Raw genomic sequence first — 27,615 nt, forward strand, 5'->3', positions numbered from 1 at the left:
ACATATCTATCATCTCCTTTGTTCTTAATTGCAAAGAATTTTCCCGGATTCAAATACAATGCAGCACCATACAATGGATGGTCCATTTGCGACACTCATCGACGCTCAACAATACTCAAGATTCTTTTTAGCAAAGCTTGCTTGTTTTGTGATGTAAAACTAAGCTTTATCCTCTCTCTTGCCTTATCCATTAGTGCTGCAACTTCTGCCATAGGGTCAGTGTTTGCATCCACAAGCACAGAGCCAGCGGGAGCAGAGCCTGCGCTCTCCATCACTGACCTACAAAGGGAAATGGACTAACTGAACTGAATAACTCCTAAAAAGGGAGATGGGGGAGAGAAGAGAATAAAGAGGCAGAGAGCAGATCGACAGAGGGGGAGGGGGAGCTCGCCGCGGAATGGGGAGGGGGCGGAGCCTCACTAGGGAGAAGGGGAAGGGGAGATCGGTTATACAATTCTAGAATGAATAAAGCATCATGATATTGTCTGCAAAATTTCTGAATTTAGACTTGAATTTTCTGATATTTATTATATATATTTTTAAAACTCCTCTATACTTCTTGTTTTTTATGTTCAGTAGCCCCGATTTCCTTTTCCTTGTCTTAAACTTTTGTCTTTTTAGGAGTTAGGACTGTAGGAGATTGGAGGCTATTATGTAACCATGATAGAAATGTGTAGTTTGTATTTTTAATATTTTCTCTACTTTTGCAGTGCCACGCAACCTTGGTGTTGTCATTACCATATGGGCACCGATTGTCATGGTATTTAAATAAATTACAAGATTCCTGTTGGCGTTCCATTAGTCATACCCCTGTTACTTGTAGGTTTACTTCATGGACACACAAATATGGTATGCCATTTTCTCCACTGTCTTTGGAGGTGTTTCAGGTGCCCTAAGTCATGTGGGTGAAGTAAGTTGTCTCATTTGTGATGTATTTACAGTATGTAAGGTCATATTTTTTTTCTTGGGCAGGAACCAGTATTTATGAATTTTTTGCTACCACTTACTAGATCTTACATTTGCTTTTAATGTAGATACGAACCCTTGGCATGTTGAGGGCCAGATTCAAATCAATTCCAGAAGCTTTCAGTCAATGCAATGCGATAAAACAGCGAGAGGTTTCATACTGAACAAATACTTTTCTTTTCACTGTTTTTAATTGTTATTAGCCAATGCCTCGAGTTGCTGAACAAGCAGATGCCTTATTTTCACTTGAAGAACGCAAAGTTGCAACCAGTTGTTTGTATTTGACTAACTGTGTCATTCTTAACCGCTAGCAAGCATTTGAGCACAGAAGCTTCTTTCGTGTTTGGAATTCATTCATCAATTCCTTAAGAGAGGAAGACTTCATTAGTGATAGGTTGGAACCCTAAAAGTTTACAGTTTGTCGAACCAGTATATTATTCACCTTAAGGTTAAACAAAATATGTTTTTGTTATGTCAGAGAGAAGGACATGTTGATGGCTCCGTCATATTCAAGCAATTTATCCATCATTCAGTGGCCACCTTTCCTCCTTGCTAGCAAGGTGAATAATTATCATACCTCACAAAAATGACCAAATATGTAAACTAGGAAACTTATGGACTTTGGATTTACCAGGTACCCGCAGCTGTTCATATGGCCATGAATTCCAAAGAAGGGGATGAGCATGAGCTTATTGAGAAAATCAAACTTGATGGAGACAGATATGATGCAGTTATAGAATGCTACAAATCCTTGATGATTATACTCAATAGCCTTCTGCTAGACACTAATGATCAGAAGTAAAAATACAAATCAACTAATTTCGATTGAATTAACTAACTTGTTAATTGAATTTCTCAGATGGTGTTGACATGCACATTTTGGTATAAAATTGCAGTATTGTCAATGATATTGATAAAAAAGTGACTTATAGCATGATAAAAAAAACTTTCTTGGAAGACTTCGAAATGGCAGAAATCGGCAAAGTAAGTTCTACATTGGCTAGATTGTTGCAGCTCCTGGTACGTGGTAACATTATTAGTGCTATATTTTCCATTAATTTCGGTATGCGGTTTGTCTTTACTGTTATGTTTTTGCTTACTGTCTTACATTTGCAGAAAAGTGAACCTATTAATGATGTTGGAGAGAGGAAAATTGTTAATGCCCTGCAAGACTTTATGGAAATTACGACACGTGATTTCATGAAAGATGGACAGAGGTAAAATTTATGATGATTTATATGGTTATTGGTTTTAACAGTTTGGGTAAGACCATTCCTCTTAAAATGTGATATTTACTTGTATGGGAAATTGTGGAAGCAGTTTCAAAGATGAGGATGAGAGAAATCAAAGATTCATGAACCTAAATATGAATATGATAAAGGAAGATTATTGGAGGGAGAAGGTCTGCAATTACACTGCTTTCTAAAAATTGATGCTAATATTTCTGTCGTACTGAATAGTGTGTTTTGGTTTCAGTTTGTCCGGCTGCACTTATTGTTGACTATGAAGGATTCTGCAATGGATGTTCCAATAAACTTGGATGCTCGCCGTAGGATCACCTTCTTTGCAAACTCGCTTTTTATGAAAATGCCAAGAGCACCACGCGTGCATGATATGATTTCATTTAGGTGTGTATATTATTATCCCTGGGCTTTTATTTTAGTAGTATAACCGATATGCATATGTACACTGCAAACTTGTACTGTTATTACACCTTTGGGTCTTTTCAAAAAGATATTTTTGTTTCAGAATTGAATATATTGAAATTTGTGTTTCATAAGAAAAAAAATCAGAAGTATATATCCTATGCAGAAATGTTGTTTCTTTCATGCTTTTCCCTTACACAACTATTTTGAGATGCATCACATTCTAACAAGCTTCCATGTTCAGTGTTCTGACACCATACTACAACGAAGAAGTACTGTATTCATCACATGACCTGAATAGAAAAAATGAAGATGGTATCTCAATTTTGTTCTACCTACAAAAGATCTATCCAGGTGAATTGGTGACTGTTTCTGAAACAAAATTCATTAGGTTGCTATATACTTAGCTGAAAGTATTACTGAGGACTCAGGCTAAATTTAATAGCTAATTCTTGCCACACCCACTAGATGAATGGAATAACTTCCTAGAACGTATTGGAGTTGAATCAAATAATGAAGTGTCGATAAAAGGGCGCATGGATGACATCCGTTTATGGGCATCTTACCGTGGTCAAACACTTGCCAGAACTGGTAATATGTTGTCCTATCCTTTATTGACCTACCAAACTGTGTATTCTGTACTTACCTTATTCTAACTTGTCTTGTATAGTGAGAGGAATGATGTACTATAGACGAGCTCTTGAACTACAATGCTATGAAGATATGATAAATGACCAAGGTTAGCCAGAGTCCTCTGAGCATGTGCATTTTTATTTATGTGGATGCAATTGAAAACAGTATCCATTGGTAATGCTGTGATGAATTGAATTACCAGGTTATGGCCTAGCTGATTTGGATACAGCTAAAGCTGCAAGGTCCAAGGCCATTGCTGATATTAAATTCACTTATGTTGTCTCCTGTCAACTTTATGGCGTGCATAAGACATCCAAGGATTCCCGAGAAAGAGGTCTCTACGAGAATATCTTAAACCTCATGTTGACGTAAGTTCCTGACCATTTTTTTGCCTGTTTGAATTATATTTTGTGGGTTTTCTCAGTTTCATATGCAAAAAATACAGGTATCCAGCATTGCGCATTGCTTACATCGATGAGAAAGAAGTACAATTACGAAATGGTAAAATAGAGAAACAGTATTACTCTGTTCTTGTGAAAGGTGATGATGAGGTACTGAGTTTATGTTGCATGAACTTAAATCTTTACCTTCCTTCTGTTCATATCCGTAACTACAATTCATTTTTACATTTAGCTTTGACTAGGTTCCTAGCACATGTTGGACCAGTAGGCCATGTAACTATACTAAGATCATAACTTGATTATCCATGTTTGTGTGTTCGTGTGTGCGCGTGCCTTTGTGTGTGGTGGTGGTGGTATTGTGTTGTAGTACTCATATGTACATTTCTTATTGCAAAGATGCTCATCTATCCTGCATATTTGAGAAAAAAAGTATTACAGGGAAATAACAATTGATTGATATCCTTCATCACTGCTCAGTACGTGAAGTATCCTTCAACTTAAAAGATGCATGCAACAGAATGTAGACCATGAATAACATTAGCCAGAGAACATGATTGTATTAGACTGATTAGTGCTGCTGGTGTATTAGAATCAATTTTTGTTGTCACAGGAAATCTACCGGATAAGGCTCCCTGGTAAACCAACAGAAGTTGGAGAAGGCAAGCCTAATAATCAAAATCATGCCATAATCTTCACTAGAGGAGAAGCACTTCAAGCAATTGACATGAACCAGGTACTCTAATCAGTTATGCAATAAGTTTTAACTTTTAAGTCTGCAGACTTTTTACATTTTTCTGCTCTGTAGGATAACTATCTAGAGGAAGCATTTAAAATGAGAAATCTCTTGGAAGAGTTCCTTCTTACACATGGAAAGTCAGAGCCCACCATATTGGGTGTTCGGGAGCATATATTTACAGGAAGGTTGTTTTTTTCTATTTCCTACCAATTTAACTAACTTTATGAGCCTTCATTTTTCCGTACAGATTTTTTTACTAACTAAATTTGTGGTCTAATGCTTACGTAATTCTGGTGTCACCTGACATGTAGTGTTTCATCCCTCGCCTGGTTTATGTCCAGCCAGGAGACCAGCTTCGTCACTATTGGACAACGTGTTCTTGCCAACCCTCTTAAGTATAGCTCCTCTCTTTTAAAATTTAACAAACTTTCATCTTGTATAACTCTTAGTTGTTACAATGTAGTCATGGATTGTAATCTTTTTGCTTGACAAGGAACTCATACCTGCTGAACATTCCCATGCTGCCCATAAAGATTTAAGATTTGCTGATATTTACTCAGCTTTTATGAATAGATTATGTGTTGGGAGAGGAAAAATCTTGACCCTGATTAGGCTTAACATATATATAATAATAGTACATGGGCTGGGCCAAGGCCCATTACATTAAGACTAAGCACACAATAATCTAACACCCCCACAATCACAACTCTAGCATGTACAGATGTTGAGACTAGACCGAAACTTTGAGAATACCGTGGATGGGATACCCTTGGTAAACATGTCGGCGAACTACGAAGTGGTCGGGACACGGAGGACATGAACATCACCGACAACGACATGTCCGTGGACGAAGTGAAGGTTGATCTCCACGTGCTTCGTGCGCTGGTGCTGCACGAGATTGGTGGATAGGTAAACCGCGCTAACATTGTTGCAGTAGACGAAGGATGGCGCACACGAGAGACTATAAAGCTCCTAGAGTAGCTAAAGGAGCCAGGAAGCCTCGGCCGCACTGTTGGCCACAACGCTGGAGCGGGAGACGACTAGCTGTCGCATCGAGGACCAGGAGACGAGATTGGCGTCCAAGAACACAGTTAGCTAGAGGTGGACCAGCATGTGTCGAGGCAACCAGCCTAATCAGCGCCGGTGTAGACAACCAGGCAGCTCAGAAGTCAGAGAGGGTCGAAGAAGGCTTTAGTCGAGGGTGAAGTGGAGGTAGCGAAGAATCTGATTCACGACGGTGAGGTGTGGCTTTCGTTGGGTGTGCATGTGAAGGCACACTTGTTAGACTGTGTACGCGATGTTGGGCCGGGTGAAGGTGAGGTATTGGAGAGCCCTGGTGAGACTCCAATAGGTTATCGCGTCGCCGACTAGGGCGCCATCGTCGTCGGAGACCTTCGCATGGGTGTCAACCGACATGAAGTAGTGCTTGCGGTCTGACATGCCAACTAGGGATGGAAAAGAGCCGAGCTCGGCTCGGTGCAGCTCGGTGCCTGACCGAGCTCGGCTCGGCTCGATGCTTTCACGAGCTGAGGAACCAGGCTCGGCTCAAAGGCGGCTCGTGAGCCGGCTCGGCTCGCGAGCCACACCCTGATATTATATAATTGCATTATATAGTGAATTATTAGTATATAAATATGAAATATATAGATATCATTCATTATTATGAGGAATCTAAATTATTAATTGTCATATATCTATCATGAAACGCTAAGCAACAAACTGACAATCTATAAAATTAGCCAATATCCATCATTATTCTACATATTAAGAAATTTGACACAGCTCGCAAGCCGGCTCGGCTCGCTACGGGAACGAGCCCAAAAGGCAGGCTCGGCTCGGCTCGCTCGAGGCTCGCGAGCCGCTCCGAGCTCGAGCCGGCTCGCGAGCCTCGAGCTTATTTTCCAGCCCTAATGCCAACCCACTCGAGAATATCGATGTTGTACTAGCGTTGATGAAGGAAGAGTCACTTGGGGCTACGTTCCATGGCGACCCCGAGGAAGTGGTGGAGAGGGCTCAAGTCCATTGCGAACTCGCGCTGCAGGGAGGCGAATAGGCGATCGTGTATTGTAGAAGGGTGGCACTGGATGCCATAAGCACGATGTCATCGACGTAGAGCAAGAGGTAAACAGTGTCGTCGTCGCGTTGAAGGATTAACAACGACATGTCTGACTTTGCCTAGGAGGCGATGCGACTGTATCAGGCTTGTGGCGCCTATTTTAAGACCATAAAAAACTACATGAAGAGAGGTGATGACACGGTGGGTGAGGAGATCGAGGCACCGATACCCCTTGTGATCAGAAGAGTACCCGTGAAAAATACGAGTGGGTCAGTGTGCACGTTTGTGGGGAGCACTGGCAAAGGTGTTAGGATAGGAGGCACGACCATAGACGCGGATGTGCGTATAGGAGGGGTGGTGCCGAACAGGGCGAAGAAAGGAGTGGGATGACTATCCACCTTGGAGGGAAGACACTTGAGTAGATAGGTGGCAATGTTGAGACTTGAGCGCCTCCACCCAGTAGTTGTCGGGCAGAGACCTGTAAGAGTAAGCAACACAACATGTTGGTGGTAATGTGAATCATGGATTCGGCCCGACCATTCTGAGGGGTGGTGTAGGGGTACGAGAGTCGCAGCTGAACACCATGAGAATGGATGAAGGAGCAGGAGGAGTCATCGAACTTGTGATCATTTTCACACTGGAGAGCACAAATAGGGTGGTCGAACTAGGTGGAGACCTAAGCAAAGAAGTGCAAGAGAGTGGTGAAAGTGTCAGATTTCAAACGCAGTGGGAAAGTCCAAAGAAAGTGCGGAAATCATCTAGAATCAACAAGTAATATTTATACCCCGAGAGGCTGAAAATAGGTGATGTCCACATATCACGGTGTTTAAGATCAAAAGCTTGAGCAGCCCGGGAAGAGGAACCGGAGAAAGGGAGACGAGCATGGCGGTCTAACTGACAAACATAGCACAGACTATCAAAATGGCCCCTGCTACAAGAGATGACATAGCTGCTAGACAACCTACATATGACATCGGACCCAGGATGTTCGAGGCGACTATGTCAGATGGTGGATGAAGTGGTGGTAGCCAAGGCATGCATGGAGGAGGTGGTGGTGGAGGATGCGTGTAGCCAAAGAGTGTACAGTGGCCCCATATCGAGCGAGAAGGACCTTGGTAGGCAGGTCCTTCATAGTTAAACCAAAAAGGTCAGACTCCATAGAACAAGAGTTGTCGGTGGTAACGAACAAAAAGAAGATTCTAGATGATGTTGGGAGCAACAAGAATGTTTTTGAGATGGAACGGTCCCAAGAGAATCGAGTCACCTACTGAGGTAGCCGGGAGAGTGGAACTGTTCCACGCAATGATAGAGGAGGGAAAAGATGGGTAAGGGGGATGGGATTGAGATAACGTGTTGGCATCAGGAGTGGTATGGGAGGAGGCATCGGAGTCCGCCACCCAATCTGGTGTCGTGGGCGGGGTGTCAATGCCATGATGCTGAACGAGCCGACAAGAGACTGCTAATCCCAACCACTGTCCCATAGAGACCAAGTGGGCGAGGTCAGAGTCTTTGGGAGGAAAAGGAGAGGCGGAAGCGACAACTGTTGCTGAAGAGGGGGCATTATAGATGGAGGGGCACCATAGATGGAGGGGCACCATAGTGAGGCGTGACTAGCAAAGCCGACAGAGGGATGCACGGTGAGGAAACACCCGTGTCGGACCCGGCCACATGGAGATGGTCCCGATCCACGTGTTGTAGAAGGACGGCAACCAATGGTAAATATTCAGCCAAGGCTGCCTATGAGAGCCTCTTTGTGGGATCTACTCAGTTTGAGCCTTGTGACAGAATTTGGCATTCGTGGGCTCCTCCGAAATGTAAATTTTTTATGTGGCTTGTGGCTCACAAAAGATGTTGGACTGCTGATAGGCTGCAGAAATGAGGACTCCCACACCCTGAATGTTGCCCTCTTTGTGATCAAGAATTTGAAGATATTGATCACTTGCTGGCGGGGTATGTTTTTTCTAGACAATTCTGGTACGGATGGCTCGGGCAGGTCAACCTGCAGGGCCTCACTCCTCAGCCTGGCGATAGGAGCACTATGGATTGGTGGAAGGCCACTGATCAGTTGCAGGGCATTGCTGCGGAAGGGCTCAATTCCCTTATCATCCTGGGGTTCTGGACACTTCGGAACCACAGGAACGACTGCGCTTGTGAGATGCTCATTCCTGTTGTTGCTTCGGCCATTAGGAAAGCTGAGGAGGAATTGGAGTTGTGTGAGATGGCAGGGGCCAAGAGTCTTTCTTCCCCAACGGCTCCCATTCCTGGGATTTAGTGGGGAGAGTCCTTTAGCAGTCTGCCGCCTATGGAGGTTGTTGTGTAGTTTATTTACTGTTTTTGGCCACCGTTTGGTGTTCCTCTTTGTTCCTGTATTTTGTCTACTTTGGACCTTCTTTTTCTTCTTAATATAATGATGCACAACTCTCCTGCGCGTTCGAGAAAAAAAAAGGACGGCCACGCGGGACCGCCGCGCCCGAGAGAACCACCACAGTGAGGGCCGCCGCCGCTGCGGCCGCCCTTGCGAGGTCCGCGACCGCCTTCGGAACTTGGAGCCGAACGAGGAACGTCGGGAGGAGGGGTGAAGGCAGGAGGGCATGAAGGTGCCCCCTTGGTAACGAAGGGCGAGGGGGCTAGCTGGCGGAGGACGCGTCGTATAGAGCCGTGGCGGACACGGGGGACTCAATGTCTAGGGTGAGCGCCTCGAGAAGTAGCTCATTGCAGACATCGTGGAAGGAGGGGAAGCGCACAGAGCGCTTGATGAAGGCCTTCAGGTGGTTGTAGCGTCAACTGAGACCGCGTAGAAGGTTGAGGACAAGCATGCGGTCGGAGACGGGCATGCCGAGATCCTGAAGAGACTGGTGGCAGAAAGAGATTAGGTGTGGAATGGTGTCGTTGAGGACGTGGTCGTCGTGGGCATAACACTGAAAAGTCAGGAGCACCTGGTCGCGCCAGCGGATGTAGTGACTAGATGCGGGGTCGAGGACAATGGAGACGAGCGACCAGATGTTCTAGAAACTCTTCGCTTGAGCGTGGATGTTGCGATGACCGCGACCGCAAACTCTGAGGGAGGTGGTGGCACTGGGGCTGCCGGAGTAGGCTAAGCGACAGAGGAGCCGAGGAGGTGTCGCTCAGCCTCAGCCAGCTGGGAAGCGAGGGCATCAGCCGCTGTGCGCTCGTGCTCCCAGGCGAGGGCCGCAACACGTTCGCGGTCCCGGCCAGCGCCTATGGTGGCCTTGGCAGTGGCGTGGGCAACCACCAAAGTGGAGTGGACTGTAGAGACGTTGAGGCAGGGGCTCATGAATGGCGTGAGGAGGGAGACACCGGAGATGGTGGAGGAAGACATGATTGGAGGCTATGCCATGTTGGATAGGAAAACCCCTAACCTGATTAGGGTAGGTGTTGAGCACTGAATTGGGCCTGGCGTACTGTTACCCCTGGGGCCGGACAGTCCGCGGTGGCGACACGGACGGTCCGCGCGTGCGCAGAATCAGTTAGTGTTCTGGATTTCTAGCGGGATTTGTTAGCAAAACCTACTGGATTAACTCGAGAACCGACTTGTAACGGGTCCAGACCTCCACCCTTTACATAGATGAAGGGGTACGACCGATTGAACCCCTCACAATCGATCCAATCAATTGTACTTATCATTTTTACCTTATGCATTAGGAGTAGCCCTAGTTTAGCCTTCCTCTACCTCAAATCTTCACATCTCTTCGGCTCTATGTCAACTAGAGGCGTCTTGTATGGCCTGGCGACTCCAAGACACATCCTAGGATCTCTCCTCGGTAGGGTCCCTCCCGGGAGGTGAGATCTAGGTCTGCTGCGAAGAAGACGACCCTCTGCGCCATCACGGACCTTCTGAGCCCCAGGTGTGGACCGTCCGGGCGTACGTAGAAGAGTCGCGGACCGTCTGCGCCTCCACAGAGAGCACCGCCAGGTGGTATATCTCTCGGTGTTTGGTGCCCAGATCGTCACCAACACACTGTTGGGCGGCTCCGCTGGGGACATGTGTCTAGATCTACTAAAAATTAGGCCCTCAGATGGTTGGTTCTAAAGATCACACCGATATCTCCCCAAACAATATCCTAAAGCTGGTTGTTGAAAGCCTATCGGCCGATGAGCAGCAGCAATACGAAGGCTACATGCGTCAAGCGAAGGAGAAATTTCTGTCACAATTCATGGTGGATCGCCACCAGAAGATTGTCAAACATGGAGAGACCAATGTCGCATCTCTTCTATCTTCTCGCTTTAAATCCCCAACGTAAGTAAACCCGCCGACACCGAATCTATTAAACAGTATGTAGATCAGCAGCAGAATCAAATGAAACAACAGATTGGTGGGTTAGAAAAATCAATTAGAAAATTAAAACGTTCGTTGGAGAAATCTATTGCTCTTAGTTTTCCATCATTTGAAACTAGTAACAGGATTTCTATGTCTAATACATCGGCAACAAATGGGGATTCGTAGCCCCATCCATTATATGGTATGTCGATGAACTCATATCCAACGCAAATACCACCATCGTCGTCCCTGCTTGGCAGATCGGCGCCCCTGTACACGGTCGAGTCGTCTGTGCCTTGGCCCGGACAGTCCAGTCCTTACGCGGACCGTCCGGCTTTACCTGTCGGACAGCTTAGGGCTGCACCAGGACCACCACGTGGCGCCCCAATAGTTGCAAACACAATCGAACAGTCCGGATTTACCATCGGACAGTTCGGCATCGCATCGGACCGTCAGGATACGCATACGCAGAACCTACTGTTGGACACTATACACCAATGTACTGGACACCACAACAGCAACAGTACGTTCCTCCCCCTACATATTTAAACCACAACTCACCATATAATCACAGTCCGATCAACGTTCTCGATCGGCCTTGGCAAGGTCGGCATAACAATACCTGTCTGAATGAGCCCCACAGCCCAGGCTCTGGTGGCCTGCCACCGGGTGCAATGGAGAAAATCAGGGAAGAGATGGTTGAACTATTTCGAGATAGGATTGGAGTTAGTGTAGCCAGAGTAGGGCAATCATATCAAAAGCCATATGATCGGTTGGGTCGAGTTCTCCTGTTAAGATGTAATCTTCGTTCCAGTTTCGGGTTCAGTTTCGGTGTGGTGTGGGTGATGATCTTGCTTAGCAAGGTCCTCATCTTTGTTGGAATATGTGCCCATGACCCTAAGCAGGGTTGGGAGTAGTATTAATAGAATGAGTAAATGGGCCAGGCCCATTACACTGAGGGTATGACGGTAAATACAAGGGGAATACCCCAAACCCTAGACGGACAGTCTAACACCCCCCGCAGTCACAACTCTATCCTGTACAGATGTTGAGACTGGATCGAAAGTCTAAAAAGACACTCGACGGTAACCCCTTAGTGAAGATGTCGGCGAACTGCAGCGTGGTGGGGACGCTGAGAACCCGAACGTCACCGGCAGCGACACGCTCGCGGACGAAGTGCAGGTCGATCTCTACGTGCTTCGTGCGCTGATGCTGCACAGGGTTGGTGGAGAGGTAGACCGCACTGACGTTGTCGCAGTAGACGAGGGTGGCGCGCTGGAGGGGACTGTGGAGCTCGTGGAGGAGCTGACGTAGCCAGGAGGCCTCTGCCACACCGTTGGCCACGGCACGGTACTCGGCCTCAGCGCTGGAGCGAGAGACGACGGGCTGCCGCTTGGCGGCCCAGGAGACGAGGTTGGCGCCCAGGAACACGGCGTAACCGGAGGTGGACCGGCGCGTGTCGGGACAGCCAGCCCAGTCAGCGTCGGTGTAGACCACGAGCTCCGACGTCGGGGATGGGCGGAGTAGGAGGCCGTAGTCGAGGGAGCCGCGGAGGTAGCGCAGAATCCGCTTGAGGGCAGTGAGATGGGGCTCCCGCGGAGTGTGCATATGCAGGCACACCTGCTGGACGGCGTAAGCGATGTCGGGCCTGGAGAACGTGAGGTACTGAAGCGCGCCGGTGAGGCTCCGGTATGACGTCGCGTCGGCGACCGGAGGCCCGTCGTCCTCAGAGAGCTTCGCCTGAGTGTCGACAGGCGTGGAGCAGGGCTTGCAGTCAGACATGCCAGCCCGCTCCAGGATGTCGATGGCGTACTGGCGCTGGTGGAGGAAGAGACCCTGAGGACGGCGCTCGGCGGTGATGCCAAGGAAGTGGTGTAGGGGCCCCAGGTCCGTCATCGCGAACTCCTGCTGAAGGGCGACGATCGTGCGGTGCAGAAGGTCGGCGGTGGATGCCGTGAGCACAATGTCGTCGACGTAGAGCAGGAGGTAGGTAGGAAACCCCCCACGGCGGCTGTGGCTGCTGGTGGAAAAAAACAGAGAAACCCTAAACCTAGCTCTTTGATACCATGTTGGAATATGTGCCCATGACCCTAAGCAGGGTTGGGAGTAGTATTAATAGAATGAGTAAATGGGCCAGGCCCATTACACTGAGGGTATGACGGTAAATACAAGGGGAATACCCCAAACCCTAGACGGGCAGTCTAACAATCTTGTCAAACCTTTTCTTCTCTCTAATATAATAGATGTGCAGCTCTCCTGCGTGTTCGAGAAAAAAGGCCATATGATCACCGGTTTGACACTGTCTCATACCCACAAGGGGCAAGGATACCAGAGTTTTCCAAGTTTTCTGGTGAAAGGGGGAGAAGCACACAAACATGTAGGTCAGTTCCTAGCACACCTAGGCGAATTGGCCGATGGGGAAGCATTTCGTGTTCGCTTATTTTCCTTATCCCTTACTAGTACCACTTTTGCATGGTACGCCGCCCTGCCTCCTAATTCCATTACTTCCTGGAATGATTTAGAAAGTAAATTTCATGAGCATTTTTTTCGGGAATATGAATTAGGGTTGGCCGATTTAGCCTCAGTCCGACAGGGACGCGAAGAATTGGTTATTGATTATATCCGAAGGTTCCGGGACACTAGAAACCGATGCTTTCAAATCCGTGTCGCGGACAGAGCTAGCAGGGCTAGCCTTTAATGGGTTGCTATCCTACTTAAGAGAGAAATTGGATGGCACTCAGTTCTTTTCAATAGCTAAGCTACATCAGCGAGCTTTGGCATGTGAAAGTCGAAGTAAAGAGACATCGAAATCATCTAGTGGAGCGTTGTAGTTCAGATGATGAATCCGCAGATGTATATACCGCTGAGCTTGTTCGGCCGACGAAGGCCAAACCTTCTGCATGTTCTTTGCAGCCGATTCAAAAGAATCGGCAAGAAGTTAAATTTATTTTTAATGTTGCCAAATGTGATAAAATATTTGACGAGCTAGTAAAAAGTGACAACATTAAGGTAACTCATACTATTCTTCCTTTTTCTCGAAAGCGCGGGGACACTGCGCCTTAAATATATTAAGAAGATGAAAAAAGGTCTATAGAAGACCAGAGGTTACAGCAAGGAACTCCTTACGGAGGTCAGCAACGCACATAAATGAAAGGGTCCATGGAAACCGGACTCAAAAAACTACTAATGAAAAACAGGGGGGTTCAGACGTCAGACAAAGGAGCTGCCAAGAAGGAAAGACCCTTGGCTCCAGCTAATTCCCAAAGTCTTCTCTCGTCATCAGCCTGCCGAAGGATAGAGGGGAGACTGGGAGTCTGACCATCAAACACACATATATTGCGGTGATTCCAAACCATCCAGGCCCCCAAAGAGATCAAAGAGCTCAATCCTTTCTTGACCATTCCTTGAACTGTTTTAGAAGATGTCTCCCACCAGTCCAGGAAGGATGTCAGGCCCGGCTGGGGAGCAAGGTTATCCAGCCCAAACTTTCTGAGCAGATTATACCAGAAAATCCTTGCAAACACACATGAGACCAGCAGGTGGTTGATAGATTCAGGTTCTTGGTCACATAATGGACAATTGCTTTTGTGAGTCAGCCCCCTCTTTGCCAATCTGTCAGCAGTCCAGCACCTGTTATGGGCCACCAGCCAGAGAAGAAACGATATTTTGATGGAGCCCAAGTTTTCCAGACCCTCTTGTAGTGGCCAAATGTACAGGATCCCAGGAAAAGACCCTTGTAAGCTGCTTTCGCCGAATACTTTCCATCTGGGGCTACACTAAAGATATGTCTGTCTTCAATGTGAGGGTGCAGCTCAATTTCGGAGAGACAAACCCAGAGCTTTAAGTAATCTGCCAAAAGCCCAACAGTAAGACCACCTCTAATGTCAGATATCCATCTTCTGTTTAACAAGGCCTCTTGAACTGTTCTACTTTTTGTTATCTTCTTTGGGATTATAGAGTATAGTCTAGGGGCAATGGTCGAGATGCTCTTACCCTGCAGCCAATTATCAGACCAGAAAAGGATACTAGACTCATTTCCCACCTCAGAGACAAGGACCTTGGAGAAGAAAACTCTGGCTTTACTTGGAACCTGAATAGGAAGCCCTGTCCAAGGTCTTCTAGAATCAGTTTTCTGAAGCCACAGTCATCTCATCCGAAGGGCCCATCCAAGCTCTGGGAGGCTTGATATTCCCAGACCTCCAAGCTGAAGAGGACGACATACCTTGCCCCAAGCCACCAAACAGTGCCCCCCTCTAGCTTCCTTTTTTCCTCTCCAAAGAAAGCCCTTTCTTATTTTATCAATAGCATCTAGGGCCCAATGGGGTATATCAATTGCCATTGCAAGATACACAGTCATACCTGTAAGAACATGTTGCACTAGAATTCTCCTACCTGCTCTGGTCATCAAATCAGCTTTCCAATTAGGGAGTTGGTCAGCAAATCTTTCAACATATGGCTGAAACTGCTGCTTGGACAGCTTGTGCAAGGATAGAGGAAGACCCAAGTACTTGCAAGGAAAAGCTGCAGTTTCACAAGGTAGCAAACTTTGGACTTCCAATAGAGTTTCCTTTGAGCACTGTATGGGGTAGACATTAGATTTTTGCGCATTATTTTTTAGACCAGAAGCACTGCCAAAGAGCTGCAATATATCTAAAGTAATGGAGATTTCATCAGTCGTAGGGTGTAAGAAAAGGGCTACATCGTCTGCATAAATGGAGACCCTATGTAGCTCTCTTCTGCTAGCTGTTGTAGTAAACCTGCCTCCTCTGCCTTCGAAAAAAGATAGCCAAGGACATCCATGACCAATATGAATAACATCGGGGAAAGGGGATCCCCATGTCTAAGCCCTCTTCTATGCTGAATTTGTTCTCCAGGAAACCCATTTAGCATACCTTGTGTAGTGGAGGAAGCAAGGAGACCACAAACCATGTCTCTCCAGATCTGTCCAAACCCAAGTTGTTGCATGACTTCAATTAAAAAGGGCCAGGAGACTGAGTCAAAGGCCTTGGTGATATCAAGTTTGAGGAGCAGCCGAGACATTCTTTGTTGGTGAAACAGTCTTGATGTCTGTTGCACTAACATGAAGTTGTCTTGGATGAACCTCCCCTTAATGAATGCACTTTGATTCGGGGAAACCAATTCATTCAACCTTGGTGCCAATCGGTTCGCGAGGATTTTTGTAATCAGTTTTGCAAAGCTGTAGACGAGGCTAATTGGCCTGAAGTCCTTAATTTGCTCAGCCCCTTCTTTTTTTCGGCACCATAATAATGTAGGCAGTGTTAAGCTTCCAGAAATTGATGAATCTCCTGCTCCAAACAGCTGAAACAGCTGCCATAACATCACCCTTTATAATGTTCCAACACACTTTATAAAAAAGGCCAGTGAAGCCATCCGACCCAGGGGCCTTATCCGAGGGTAAACCTCTGATGGTTTCCAGGACCTCCTGTTCTGCAAAGGGGGAGTCCAAGACCGCCAGGTTGTGTCTAGGAAGGCCAAGAGCTTCCAGGTCAATTGTTGCATCCCTCTGTCCATCCTGCCCAATAAGATTTTTGTAGAAGAGGTCCACTGCTGCTGCTTTTTCACCATGCTCAGATAGAATATGGTCTAGATGAATTAAAGAGACATGCTTATTGCAAGTGGCATGATTCTTTTTTCCATGCCACCAATGATTGTAATGTTTTTCGCAGACAAATACAATCGTCCATAAATGAGGGTCGATTGATCTTTCAGGAGATGCAAGTGGACACAAGCATTTTCTGTCAATGTAATAGAACTAGCAAGCAAAAAGTCTTGGTTCGGTCGGAAATGGCCGATAAAGGCAAAAACATTGTCATTGGTGATCCTTGCATGTCGAATATATTACAAGGAGGGATTGCTTGAAAAGCTCCGAACAGGAAGACTAACAAGTCCGCAGACGCCGGGGGGCAGGCTCAATTGAGCAATCGAGCTAAGCTCCCTGACTCGAGCATCGCGGACGGTTCGGCACCTGTGCGCGGATTGTTCGGTGCTCAAGCAGACGGTCCGGCTGACTCAGCCGGACAGTCCGACCATAACCAGGGGCGTCAACCTCCACACAAAGCAAAAAAGGGGACACGGGGGCAAAACACACATAACACACATGATCGGTTGGTCAAAGCTGGCCCTAGTCAGCCGGACAGTCCGCCCATAACCAGGGGCGTCAACCTCCACACAAAGCAAAAAAGGGGACACGGAGGCGAAACACACATGATCGGTTGGTCAAAGCTGGCCCTACTTTTGATCAATTCCTCTCCAAATATGCTAGCAAGAAGGTCGTTCTACGCGATCAGCCAACAAAAAAACCCTAGTCACCCGCTAAAACAAAACGACCCAAAAGGCGATGCAGCAGACATCGCCTATTCATCCAGTGATGCCATGATACTTTCCAGTTGCCTACTCATCGTCGATATATTATCCTGTTCAAATGTGGAATGGTACGACGATGAACCCATGGCACATGCATAGTCTCTTTGCCTGTTCAGGCTAGGGGCACCTCCACTCTATACCTTTTGATCCATTGATCGGATGGTCATGGCCGAGAAAGATGCAATCTGAAATGGCCTTATGCATTAGAGCTCTATTGAATGATCACCCTGTCGGATTGAAAAGCCGATGACTTGCATCAGGCTTAGTTCTTACTTCGGGAACAAGATGACTCGTGAGGTCTATTGTTTCCCGAAGGGTGCTGACAGTACATATGCTTTTGGTTCGTTAACCTCCACCAAAAGGCAGGGGTCATATGTTGAGTAGGGCTGGGCAAAAAACCCGAAACCCGAACCCGATATACCCGAAACCCGAATTTTGTTCGGGAATTTCGGGTAGCAACTTGCAAAACCAGAATTTATTTCGTGTAATTCGGGTATCACAATCGGGTACCCGAATACCCGAATTACCCGAACTTTTATGTGTCATGTATTCATGTCATGCTTAATTATTAATTTGTGCATCTATAATTATATGTAAGTGTGCATAACTTGTGATTGTAGATTGCTTGTGTTCTATATGGCCATGTATATCATTATTCAAACTGTATTTTTATACTAATTTAATAGGGTGTATGTGTTTTCATGAAGCCGACACAACAATTCGGGTAGTTTGGGAATACCCGAACCCGAAATTTCGGGTACCCGAATTTTCGGGTATTGTAAACCTGTTGTAATTTCGGGTATCGATTCTCAAAACCCGAAATTTTAAATACCCGAATTATTCGACCCGAAATTTTCGGGTAACCCGAACGCCCACCCCTTGTTGAGCACTGAATTTGGCCTGGCGGACTGTTCGCCCCTGGGGCTGGACTGTCCGCGGTGGCGACACGGACGGTCCCCGCGTGCGCAGAATCAGTTAGGGTTCTGGATTTCTAGCGGGATTTGTTAGCAAAACCTGCGAGATTAACTCGAGAACTGACTTCTAACGGGTTCAGACCTCCACCCTTTATATAGATGAAGGGGTATGGCCGATTGAACCCCTCACAATCGATCCAATCATTTGTACTTATCATTTTTACTTTATGCATTAGGAGTAGCCCTAGTTTAGCCTTCCTCTACCTCAAATCTTCACCTCTCTTTGGCTCTACGTCGACTAGAAGCATCTTGGGTGGCCTGCCGACTCCAAGACACATCCTGGGACGCAAGATCTAGGTCTGCTGCGAAAAAGATGACCCTTTGCACCATCTCGGACCGTCCGAGCCCTAGGCGTGGACTGTCCGGACGTACTCAGAGAAGGAGCCACTCCTGCGCCCAGTTCGTGGACCATCTGCGCCTCCGCAGAGAGCACCGCCAGGTGGACATCTCCTGGTGTTTGGCACCCAGAATACCAAATCAGCGCCAACAGTAGGATTAACATATATATAGTAATAGTACATGGGCTGCCAAGACGCATTACATTAAAAATAAAAACCCAGTAATCTAACACAGACATCCAATCACCTCCTTAAAGGTTAATAAAATATCATGAGCAAAAAACAATCCTTTTGTTCTATAGCCAAGAGGGCATAGGCTGCATATTAGGGCTTCTTTGCAGGCTCAACCTCCTTTGGCCCCTACTCTAGGGTGTGGAAAACTTGGGTTCCTCCGAAGTGTAGGTTCTTCCTCTGGCTCACAACTCATAAGAGATGTTAGACGATTGACAGACTTGCTAAAAGAGAGCTGGGTCATCCAACCAGTTGCCCCCTCTGTCACCAAGAAGCTGCAACCTTGGATCATCTTCTAGTCTCTTGCGTTTTCTCGAGGGTGTTCTGGTTCCAGCTTCTGCAACCTTTTGGTCTGCAAAATTTAACCCCACAGCCCGGTATATCCTCATTTATGAACTGGTGGGAAGTGCTTCAGATTCAGCTACTGGTCAAGCTAAGAAGGGTATCAATTCTATTGTTGCTTTGGGAGCTTGGATCATTTGGAATCACTGGAATAAGTGTATTTTTGATGGCTGGGTCTGTAATGTTTCTCTAGCTCTCAAGATAGGGGGGAAGAGAGATTGATGTGGGAGATGACTGGGGCTAAGGGTTTTTCATACCTTGTTGCTCTTCCCTCTGTAGCATAGCTATTGGTGTGTTCTAGCTATTGGATGGATCTCCTTAGGTTCTTGTGTTTTCGACCTCCGTAAGGCAGTCGCTGTATTTGGTCTATTTTTTTTTACCTTCTTTCATTCTTCTTAATATATGGGGGTGCAGTTCTCCTACGCCTTTCGAGAAAAAAAACTACTCAATAGATGCCTATTAGATTGCCCACACCCTTAGAGTTGATAAGTTGTAACTTATAAAATGTCTAGTCTTTTGATTATGGTTATCTTGGTTTATAATTTTTAGAGGAAATCATGTGCTGTGACTAGATATGTTTTGTGATTATCACACATTGCTGCTTGTTGAAGTAATAATTTACCAAAGTGTTTTCAATATAGGTCGGGTAGAATTTACACATAAAATAGAGGCATGACCGTATGAGATAATTTGCAGTTCATATTTATGTTGGAATATAATATAAGTGTACTGCCCACCTCAACAAAAGCATAAGCTTTGGGGTTGAATTGGTTGCTGCATGCAACTTAATATGGTATCAGAGCCAGTGGTCATGAGTTTAAATACTGGTTAGCGTAATTAAAATAAAAACAATTGTCGTTTGCTTCTATTCCATGTCGGAGAGTGTTGGAATATAATATAAGTGAATTATCCACATCTTCCTATGTACAGGTTTTGAGTTGAATTGGTTGGTGCATGCAACTTAATAATTTAGACTATTGGAGTCTAGGTTGTAAATTCTCAGTTTATATAATTTATGGGAGTGGTAGAGTTCAAACGCGATAGCATTGAATGCTCCTGTTCTAACTTCTTTTGGCGATCCTCATTATTATTGGAGTGTAAGTCTAACAAACTTTTTTATCGCAGGGTACGATTTCATTATGGCCATCCTGATGTTTTTGATAGACTCTTTCATCTGACAAGGGGTGGCATAAGCAAGGCATCAAAGATTATCAACCTTAGCGAAGATATATTTGCAGGTTAGTTTTTCTGAGATTATGCAAAAACTTAGTTGCTTATTTCTGCCCATTAAGTTTACAGTTGTTATATCGACACCAAAGGTTTCAATTCAACTCTGCGTCGAGGAAATGTTACACATCATGAATACATACAGTTGGGCAAAGGACGTGATGTTGGAATGAACCAAATATCCAACTTTGAGGCCAAGGTGGCAAATGGAAATGGTGAACAAACACTATGCCGTGATATTTATCGACTAGGACACAGATTTGATTTCTACAGGATGCTATCTCTGTATTTTACCACAGTTGGCTTCTACTTCAATAGCATGGTATGAGCCTTATGCTTGGACTTATCAACTTAGTAACTGACAAATACAAATTCCAGGAAGTAGAAAAGCAGATTGATTCACCCTATAACTTCTTTTTACGAAAGGAAAAAAGGTGATATCTGGGGCTTGGAGTTTCAACTTTTGAGCAATCAAACATGCAGAAGTTCTCACTGCTAAAACCATTAGAAAATTATGTTTTTGAAAGATTGAAACTGGTACTTTGTGCAAGATTAAGCTGGGACACAAAGTATGCTCCCTGATGTTTTATTTATTTACCTCAGATAATTCATACAAAGCTTGCATGTTGTATAAAGTGATTACTGATTAGTGTGTTTTATTGATGTTTTGTGAAAACATGAAACAGCAGCTCATAACGAGTATATTATTCGAAACACATAGTGCATAAATCTTGATGCATTTTGTGATCTTTGTTCTATAATTTTCATGAGTTGACTTGGACGTGTATATTACCTTCAGGTGGCTGTTCTCACAGTGTATGTATTTTTATATGGGAGGTTATACCTTGTTTTGAGTGGCTTAGAAAAGTCAATACTGCAAGATCCAAATATCCAAAACATAAAACCATTTGAAAATGCACTTGCCACTCAATCTGTATTCCAACTTGGGATGTTGCTCGTTCTCCCAATGATGATGGAGATTGGCCTTGAGAAAGGATTTGGCAGAGCATTGGCAGAGTTTGTAATCATGCAACTTCAGTTAGCTTCTGTATTCTTCACTTTTCATCTTGGAACAAAGACTCACTACTATGGCAGGACGATACTTCATGGTGGAGCAAAGTATAGAGCTACTGGGAGAGGGTTTGTTGTGCGTCATGCAAAGTTCGCTGAGAATTATCGGATGTACTCCCGGAGTCACTTTGTCAAAGCACTGGAGCTGCTTATTCTTTTGGTTGTCTACCTAGCTTATGGGAGTTCATACAGAAGCTCAAGTTTGTATTTGTATGTCACAGTTTCGATATGGTTCCTTGTTTTCTGTTGGCTGTTTGCACCTTTTGTCTTCAACCCATCCTGCTTTGAGTGGCACAAGACTGTTGATGACTGGAATGACTGGTGGAAGTGGATGGGCAATAGAGGTGGTATTGGATTAGCGCCTGAACAAAGTTGGGAGGCTTGGTGGGTGAGTGAACATGACCACCTGAGGAATGCAACAATTCGAAGCTTGCTCTTGGAGTTCATCCTTTCCCTGCGGTTCTTGATCTATCAGTATGGTATTGTTTACCACTTGCACATAGTGCATGGCAACAAAAGCTTCTTGGTATTCTACCTACTTAGAATGTCCCTTGTTTTAATCTTCATTACTGAACTCAGTTAACTTAATGCTTGCTTTCTCCAACAGGTATATGCACTGTCATGGCTGGTTATAGCAGTTGCTCTTGTGTCACTAAAGGTAACAGTCTTCCGTGTTGTAGCGCATCTTATTTTGTCTGATACTGCATTTACAGCTGGGGTGTGCTCCCTTGTTCCAGGTTGTTTCAATGGGGAGAGAGAAGTTTGTTACAAGGATTCAACTAGTGTTCCGCATCCTCAAGGGCATTGTGTTCCTTGTGCTCATTGGTTTGCTTGTCCTTTTATTTGTTGGTTTTGACCTTGCTGTCTCGGATGTTGGCGCCAGTATCTTGGCATTCATTCCCACTGGCTGGTTTATTCTTCTGGTGAGCCATTCTTGGGTTCTTCCACACGTCTTTCTTTTTAGCTACTTGCTGTTTGTCAGTGTACTTATTGCTCCTGTTAATCTTTGTTTAGATTTTAGATGTATTGGCTTGTTTTTCTGATTCATGTTTGTGGCACCTTCTGTTGCTTTAGGTTGCGCAATTATGTGGACCGCTGTTTCGGAGGTTGATCATAGAGCCACTTCACTTGCTGTGTTGCCCATATGGTACCGGTGGTGCATGCAGAGGTCCCTGCTGTGCCAGGTTCAGACAGAGGACCGGTGCTGCGCTTCGGAAGATGGGACCATGGGACTCCATCCAGGAGATGGCGAGGATGTACGAATACACCATGGGGCTCCTCATTTTCCTGCCCATTGCCGTGCTATCGTGGTTCCCCTTCGTCTCTGAATTCCAGACACGGCTGCTCTTCAACCAGGCCTTCAGCAGGGGGCTGCAGATCTCTAGGATCCTCGCGGGGCAGAATGGTAGCGGCACAAAGAGCGACTGATGCTTTGACATTAACGGAGTTATCCATTCCGTTGTGCCATGTGGTATCTCGTTGCTATTGTCCGCTACCGTTATGTGTAGAATCAAGTATGTTCATCGTTTGAAAAAGTGTCGCGCAGTTTGAGTGTGTATGTCGGATTTTAACCTCTTAATTCAGTTCATATTCATTGGTTGTTTCCATTTGATTTGCACGTATACGTTGGAATCTGTCTGATTTTCGGTGTTAAAAGTAAGTGTTTGTTTTTAGCTAGAACTTTCTCTACTCCTTTAAAGCACCAATTTTATATGTCATGCTTTGCGTACGAAGCATGTGGATTCGTTTCTTTCTCGCTTCTCGTCTACCACAAATAGAAATAGGTTATGAGAGACCACTCAAACTTAACACGACAGGAGGAAGCCATATCCAGTGTAGCGCTTTCACATAGTATTAAATCGCTAGTTGAACGAGAACAAGCGATTGAGTGAGCTATAAAAATAGAGGCTAGACTTATGTTCAACTCATGACTTTCTCAACATTTTGGCTAAAAGTATAATATTTGTTTTTATCAGTTTATATATATAGTTTAATATATGATATGTGAACCATATGTTCATTTTAATATTAAATTTACTTTTTATAGTTATCAAATATAATTGTGTGTCGTTGTAACACACAAACATGATGATATTAGTACTTCTATGAAGCACTAGTTTTGACCGTCGTCCTGCATCATCACTTCTAAAAAAACTCTTTGCATTTCTTCGAAATAACCCACTAGTTTTAACTTTTTAAAACTCTTTCAATTAAATCACCCGCACATCCATAACCTCTCCTAAATCCATGAAATGAAATGCACTCAAACATAACACATCCTCAAAACCAACGGCTCAGATCGCTGGATAATTCTCTTCTCTCTACTCAAATCCAATGGCTAATGTTATTTGAATCATTCTTTCTCCCTTATGCAATTGGGACATGACGTATTTTCACAATGATATGATAGACTATCATTTTGGTTTGATCATCTTTGACTCGCCAATTAGTTCTCCCACATGTTGTGTTTCTCTCATTAAATGCTTTATTTATATCAATTTACTATTGAATGTTTGCTCTTAAGATACTTGAATTCATGATGTCAATATTTATTTAAAGATTGCTACTTTAATCTTTGCACTATAAAGTACCAGTTTCCACCCTCGTCGTGTGTCAACACTAATGCAAAAAAAACTCTTATATTTATTTGTAATCAACCTACGGATCAGACCCCCCATGTGGCTCCCTCCCTCGAGTGTCGCCGCTGCAATCATCGCCATCGCGTGTAGCCCCCACTCTCTTGAGCGCCTAGAAGGAGCGAATAGGTGATGCCTGTAAAATACAACATTAAACACAAACTTGGTCCCAATAAAAGGTTAGTTCAAAATAAGGCCAGGTTAGAGTGAGAAGAAGAGAAAAGCCATCTTCACTTGATTGCCCTTTCAAAGGTTTTGTCTATTCACCCCTCCCCCTCTAGGCGACTTTCATCAACACCCATCCAAATCGGTGGTAAAGTTTGAGCCGATAGTGTATGCTTGAATGTAAGTGTGGAAATAAGAGGGATAGAGTTCCCCGCTAACCTCATAGTAATGGGTACTCAATGGATAGATGTTATCCTAGGGATAAATTGGCTAGATAAGTACCAAGCAGTTATCAGTTGTGATAAGAGGACAGTGAAGTTGGTGTCCCCACTAGGAGAAGAAGTGGTGACTGAGTTAGTCTCACCCGAGCCAAGGAAAGGAGGTTGTCACCAGATGGTGATTGATAGCAAGGAGGCAGATCCACTCAAGACTATCAAGGTTGTTTCAGAATTTCTGAACGTGTTCCCGAAAGATTTACCAGGTATGCCACCTAAGCAAAAGGTTGAGTTTGCCATAGAGCTTCTTCCTGGAACCGCCCCCATTTTTAAAAGAGCGTACAGGGTATCTAGACCAGAGTTGGTTGAGCTCAAGAAGCAAATAGATGAGCTGTCAGAGAAAGGTTACATCAGACCAAGTACCTCACCTTGGGCCACCCATGTCCTATCCGTGGAGAAGAAGGATGGCACTAGGAGGATGTGCATCGATTACCAAGCTCTAAATGAAGATACAATTAAGAACAAGTACCCCTTGCCCAGAATAGAAGATCTGTTCGACCAGCTGAGAGGAGCCAGCGTGTTTTCAAAGATAGATCTAAGGTCAGGTTATCATCAACTCAGGATCCGACCTTCGGACATTCCAAAGACGACATTTATTACCAAGTATGGGTTGTATGAGTTCACCGTGATGTCTTTTGGCCTGACGAATGCACCAGCCTTCTTCATGAATCTGATGAACAATGTATTCATGGATTATCTCGACAAGTTTGTGGTGGTATTTATTGATGACATTCTCATATATTCTCAAAGTGAGGAGGAGCATGTGGATCATTTGAAGATGGTTTTTGTAGAGATTGCGAGAGCACCAGCTGTATGCAAAGTTGAGCAAGTGTGAGTTTTGGATTGATGAAGTCCTGTTCTTGGGTCACATAATAAACAAAGATGGATTGGTCGTGGATCCCAAGAAAGTGGCAGATCTTCTGAACTAGAAAGCGCCAATAGATGCTCGAGGAATCAAGAGCTTCATTGGAATGACCGGATATTATCGATGATTCATTGAAGGATTTTCGAAGATTGTGAGACCAATGACAGCTTTGCTAGCTAACAAATTTGAGTTCAAGTGGACCCAGAAGTGCCAAGAGGCCTTTGAAGCGCTGAAAGAGAAGTTGACTACAGCGTCTGTCTTAGTCTTGCCTTATGTGCACAAGCCCTTCTCGGTGTATTGTGACACTTGTTACACTGGCTTGGGATGTGTATTGATGCAAGAGGGGAGAGTTGTGGCTTACTTGTCCCGACAGTTGAAGGTTCATGAGAAGAATTATCCAATCCATGACCTAGAGTTGGCAGCAGTGGTCCATGCACTGAAGACATGGAGGCATTATTTGTACGGGCAGAAATATGATGTCTACACAGACCATAAGAGTCTGAAGTACATATTCACCCAGTCGGAGCTGAATATGAGACAACGAAGATGGTTAGAGTTGATCAAAGACTATGAATTGGAAATTCACTACCATTCAGGAAAAGCGAATGTGGTAGCAGATGCCTTAAGTAGGAAAAGTCAAGTCAATATGATGGTCGCTCATCCGATGCCTTATGAGTTGGCCAAATAATTTGACATGTTGAGTCTCAGATTTCTGAATAACATGCGAGGAGAACAGTTGAGTTAGAACCCACCTTAGAGCGGGAAATCAAGGAAGCACAGAAGAACGATGAGAAGATCAATGAAATCCGGCAACTAATTCTAGAAGGAAAAGGCAAAGATTTTCGGGAGGATGTAGAAGGTGTGGTATGGTTCATGGACCGTTTGTGTGTTCCCAATGTCCAGTCTATTCAAGAGTTGATCCTCAAGGAAGCTCATGAGACAGCTTATTCCATACACCCTGGAAGTGAGAATATGTATCAGGATCTGAAGAAGAAATTCTTGTGGTACGGAATGAAAAGGGAGATCGCAGAGCACGTGGCTATGTGTGATAGCTGTTGAAGGATCAAGGCAGAGCATCAGAAGCCAGCTGGGTTGTTGCAGCCATTGCGAATTCCTTAGTGGAAATGGGATGAAATCGGGATGGACTTCATAGTCGGATTGCCTCGCACTTGAGCCGGCTACGATTCCATTTGGGTAGTGGTGGATCGCTTGACCAAGTCAGTCCACTTCATACATGTCAAGACTAGCTACAGTCGTGCAATGTTGGCGGAGCTGTACATGTCCTGGATCGTTTGTCTTCATGGTGTGCCAAAGAGGATCGTGTCAGAAAGAGGAACACAGTTCACCTCTCATTTCTGGCAACAGTTGCATGAAGCTTTGGGTACACATTTAAACTTCAGTTCAACTTATCACCCGCAAACAGACGGTCAGACTGAAAGAACTAATCAAATCCTCGAAGATATGTTGAGAGTCTGTGCATTGCAAGATCAGTCCGGATGGGACAAGAGGTTACCTTATGCAGAATTCTCCTATAACAACAGTTACCAGGCTAGATTGAAGATGTCACCGTTTCAGACGCTTTATGGGAGGAGTTATAGAACTCAGTTGCAATGGGATCAGCCTGGAGAAAAGCAAGTGTTTGGGCCAGCCATTTTGCTCGAAGCTGAAGAGAACATTAGGATGGTTCGGGAGAATCTAAAGATAGCACAGTCAAGGCAGCGAAGTTATGCAGACACAAGAAGAAGAGAGCTGAGTTTTGAAGTCGGAGATTTTGTCTACCTGAAGGTATCTCCTATCTGAAATTCGCCTAGAGGGGGTGGATAGGCGAAATCTGAAAATTATAAACTTAAGCACACACTACAAGTCGGGGTTAGCGTTAGAACAAATATTAAGTCCGGGAGAGAGGGGAAAACAAATCAACCAAGAAATAATGCGGATGAACACGGTGATTTGTTTTACCGAGGTTCAGTTCTAAAGAACCTAATCCCCGTTGAGGTGGTCACAAAGATCGGGTCTCTTTCAACCCTTTCCCTCTCTCAAAACGGTCACTTAGACCGAGTGAGCTTTCTTCCTTGATTTCTTGGGTCACTTAGACCCCGCAAGGACCACAACATGATTGGTGTCTCTTGCTTCGCTTACAAGGCTTTGAGAATAAGAATGAGAGAAAGAAGAAAGCCAACCAAGCAACAAGAGCAACAAAGAAACACAAGAACGATCCTCTCACAAGTCCTAAAGCACTAGAATTGAATTGGGGACTTTGATTGGATCAGTGGCTTTGATTTGTGTCTTAGAGTGTTGCACTTTGCTCTTGTATTGAATGAGGTGTGATGAATACTTGGATGGTTGGGTGGAGGTGGTTGGGCGATATTTATAGCCATCAACCACCAAAC

At 44.9% G+C, this 27,615-nt stretch overlaps 1 protein-coding gene across 3 annotated transcripts in view; it reads left to right on the forward strand.

Moving 5' to 3' along the window:
* Positions 1 to 22,961, forward strand: part of LOC103651639 (callose synthase 7) — a 58,329-nt gene extending 35,368 nt beyond the window's left edge. For 2 of the 3 annotated variants that reach the window (XM_020550613.3, XM_008677315.4), the window contains exons 19-42: positions 711 to 760; positions 824 to 910; positions 1,035 to 1,118; positions 1,278 to 1,360; positions 1,445 to 1,526; positions 1,601 to 1,764; positions 1,863 to 1,986; positions 2,083 to 2,183; positions 2,287 to 2,368; positions 2,443 to 2,594; positions 2,857 to 2,966; positions 3,081 to 3,203; positions 3,283 to 3,351; positions 3,448 to 3,613; positions 3,691 to 3,796; positions 4,257 to 4,379; positions 4,452 to 4,567; positions 4,694 to 4,777; positions 20,112 to 20,224; positions 20,306 to 20,535; positions 21,013 to 21,810; positions 21,892 to 21,942; positions 22,022 to 22,207; positions 22,359 to 22,961. In XM_020550613.3, coding sequence (XP_020406202.1) covers positions 711 to 760; positions 824 to 910; positions 1,035 to 1,118; positions 1,278 to 1,360; positions 1,445 to 1,526; positions 1,601 to 1,764; positions 1,863 to 1,986; positions 2,083 to 2,183; positions 2,287 to 2,368; positions 2,443 to 2,594; positions 2,857 to 2,966; positions 3,081 to 3,203; positions 3,283 to 3,351; positions 3,448 to 3,613; positions 3,691 to 3,796; positions 4,257 to 4,379; positions 4,452 to 4,567; positions 4,694 to 4,777; positions 20,112 to 20,224; positions 20,306 to 20,535; positions 21,013 to 21,810; positions 21,892 to 21,942; positions 22,022 to 22,207; positions 22,359 to 22,712 — 3,638 coding nt within the window. In that variant the 3' untranslated portion in view covers positions 22,713 to 22,961. The remainder of the gene's footprint in view (positions 1 to 710; positions 761 to 823; positions 911 to 1,034; positions 1,119 to 1,277; positions 1,361 to 1,444; positions 1,527 to 1,600; positions 1,765 to 1,862; positions 1,987 to 2,082; positions 2,184 to 2,286; positions 2,369 to 2,442; positions 2,595 to 2,856; positions 2,967 to 3,080; positions 3,204 to 3,282; positions 3,352 to 3,447; positions 3,614 to 3,690; positions 3,797 to 4,256; positions 4,380 to 4,451; positions 4,568 to 4,693; positions 4,778 to 20,111; positions 20,225 to 20,305; positions 20,536 to 21,012; positions 21,811 to 21,891; positions 21,943 to 22,021; positions 22,208 to 22,358) is intronic. The other variant, XM_020550612.2, reaches the window with a different exon arrangement.
* The last annotated feature ends 4,654 nt before the right edge of the window (positions 22,962 to 27,615 follow it).

The sequence above is a fragment of the Zea mays genome, chromosome 3 (genome assembly GCF_902167145.1).
Source record: "Zea mays cultivar B73 chromosome 3, Zm-B73-REFERENCE-NAM-5.0, whole genome shotgun sequence".
Lineage (NCBI taxonomy): Eukaryota > Viridiplantae > Streptophyta > Magnoliopsida > Poales > Poaceae > Zea > Zea mays.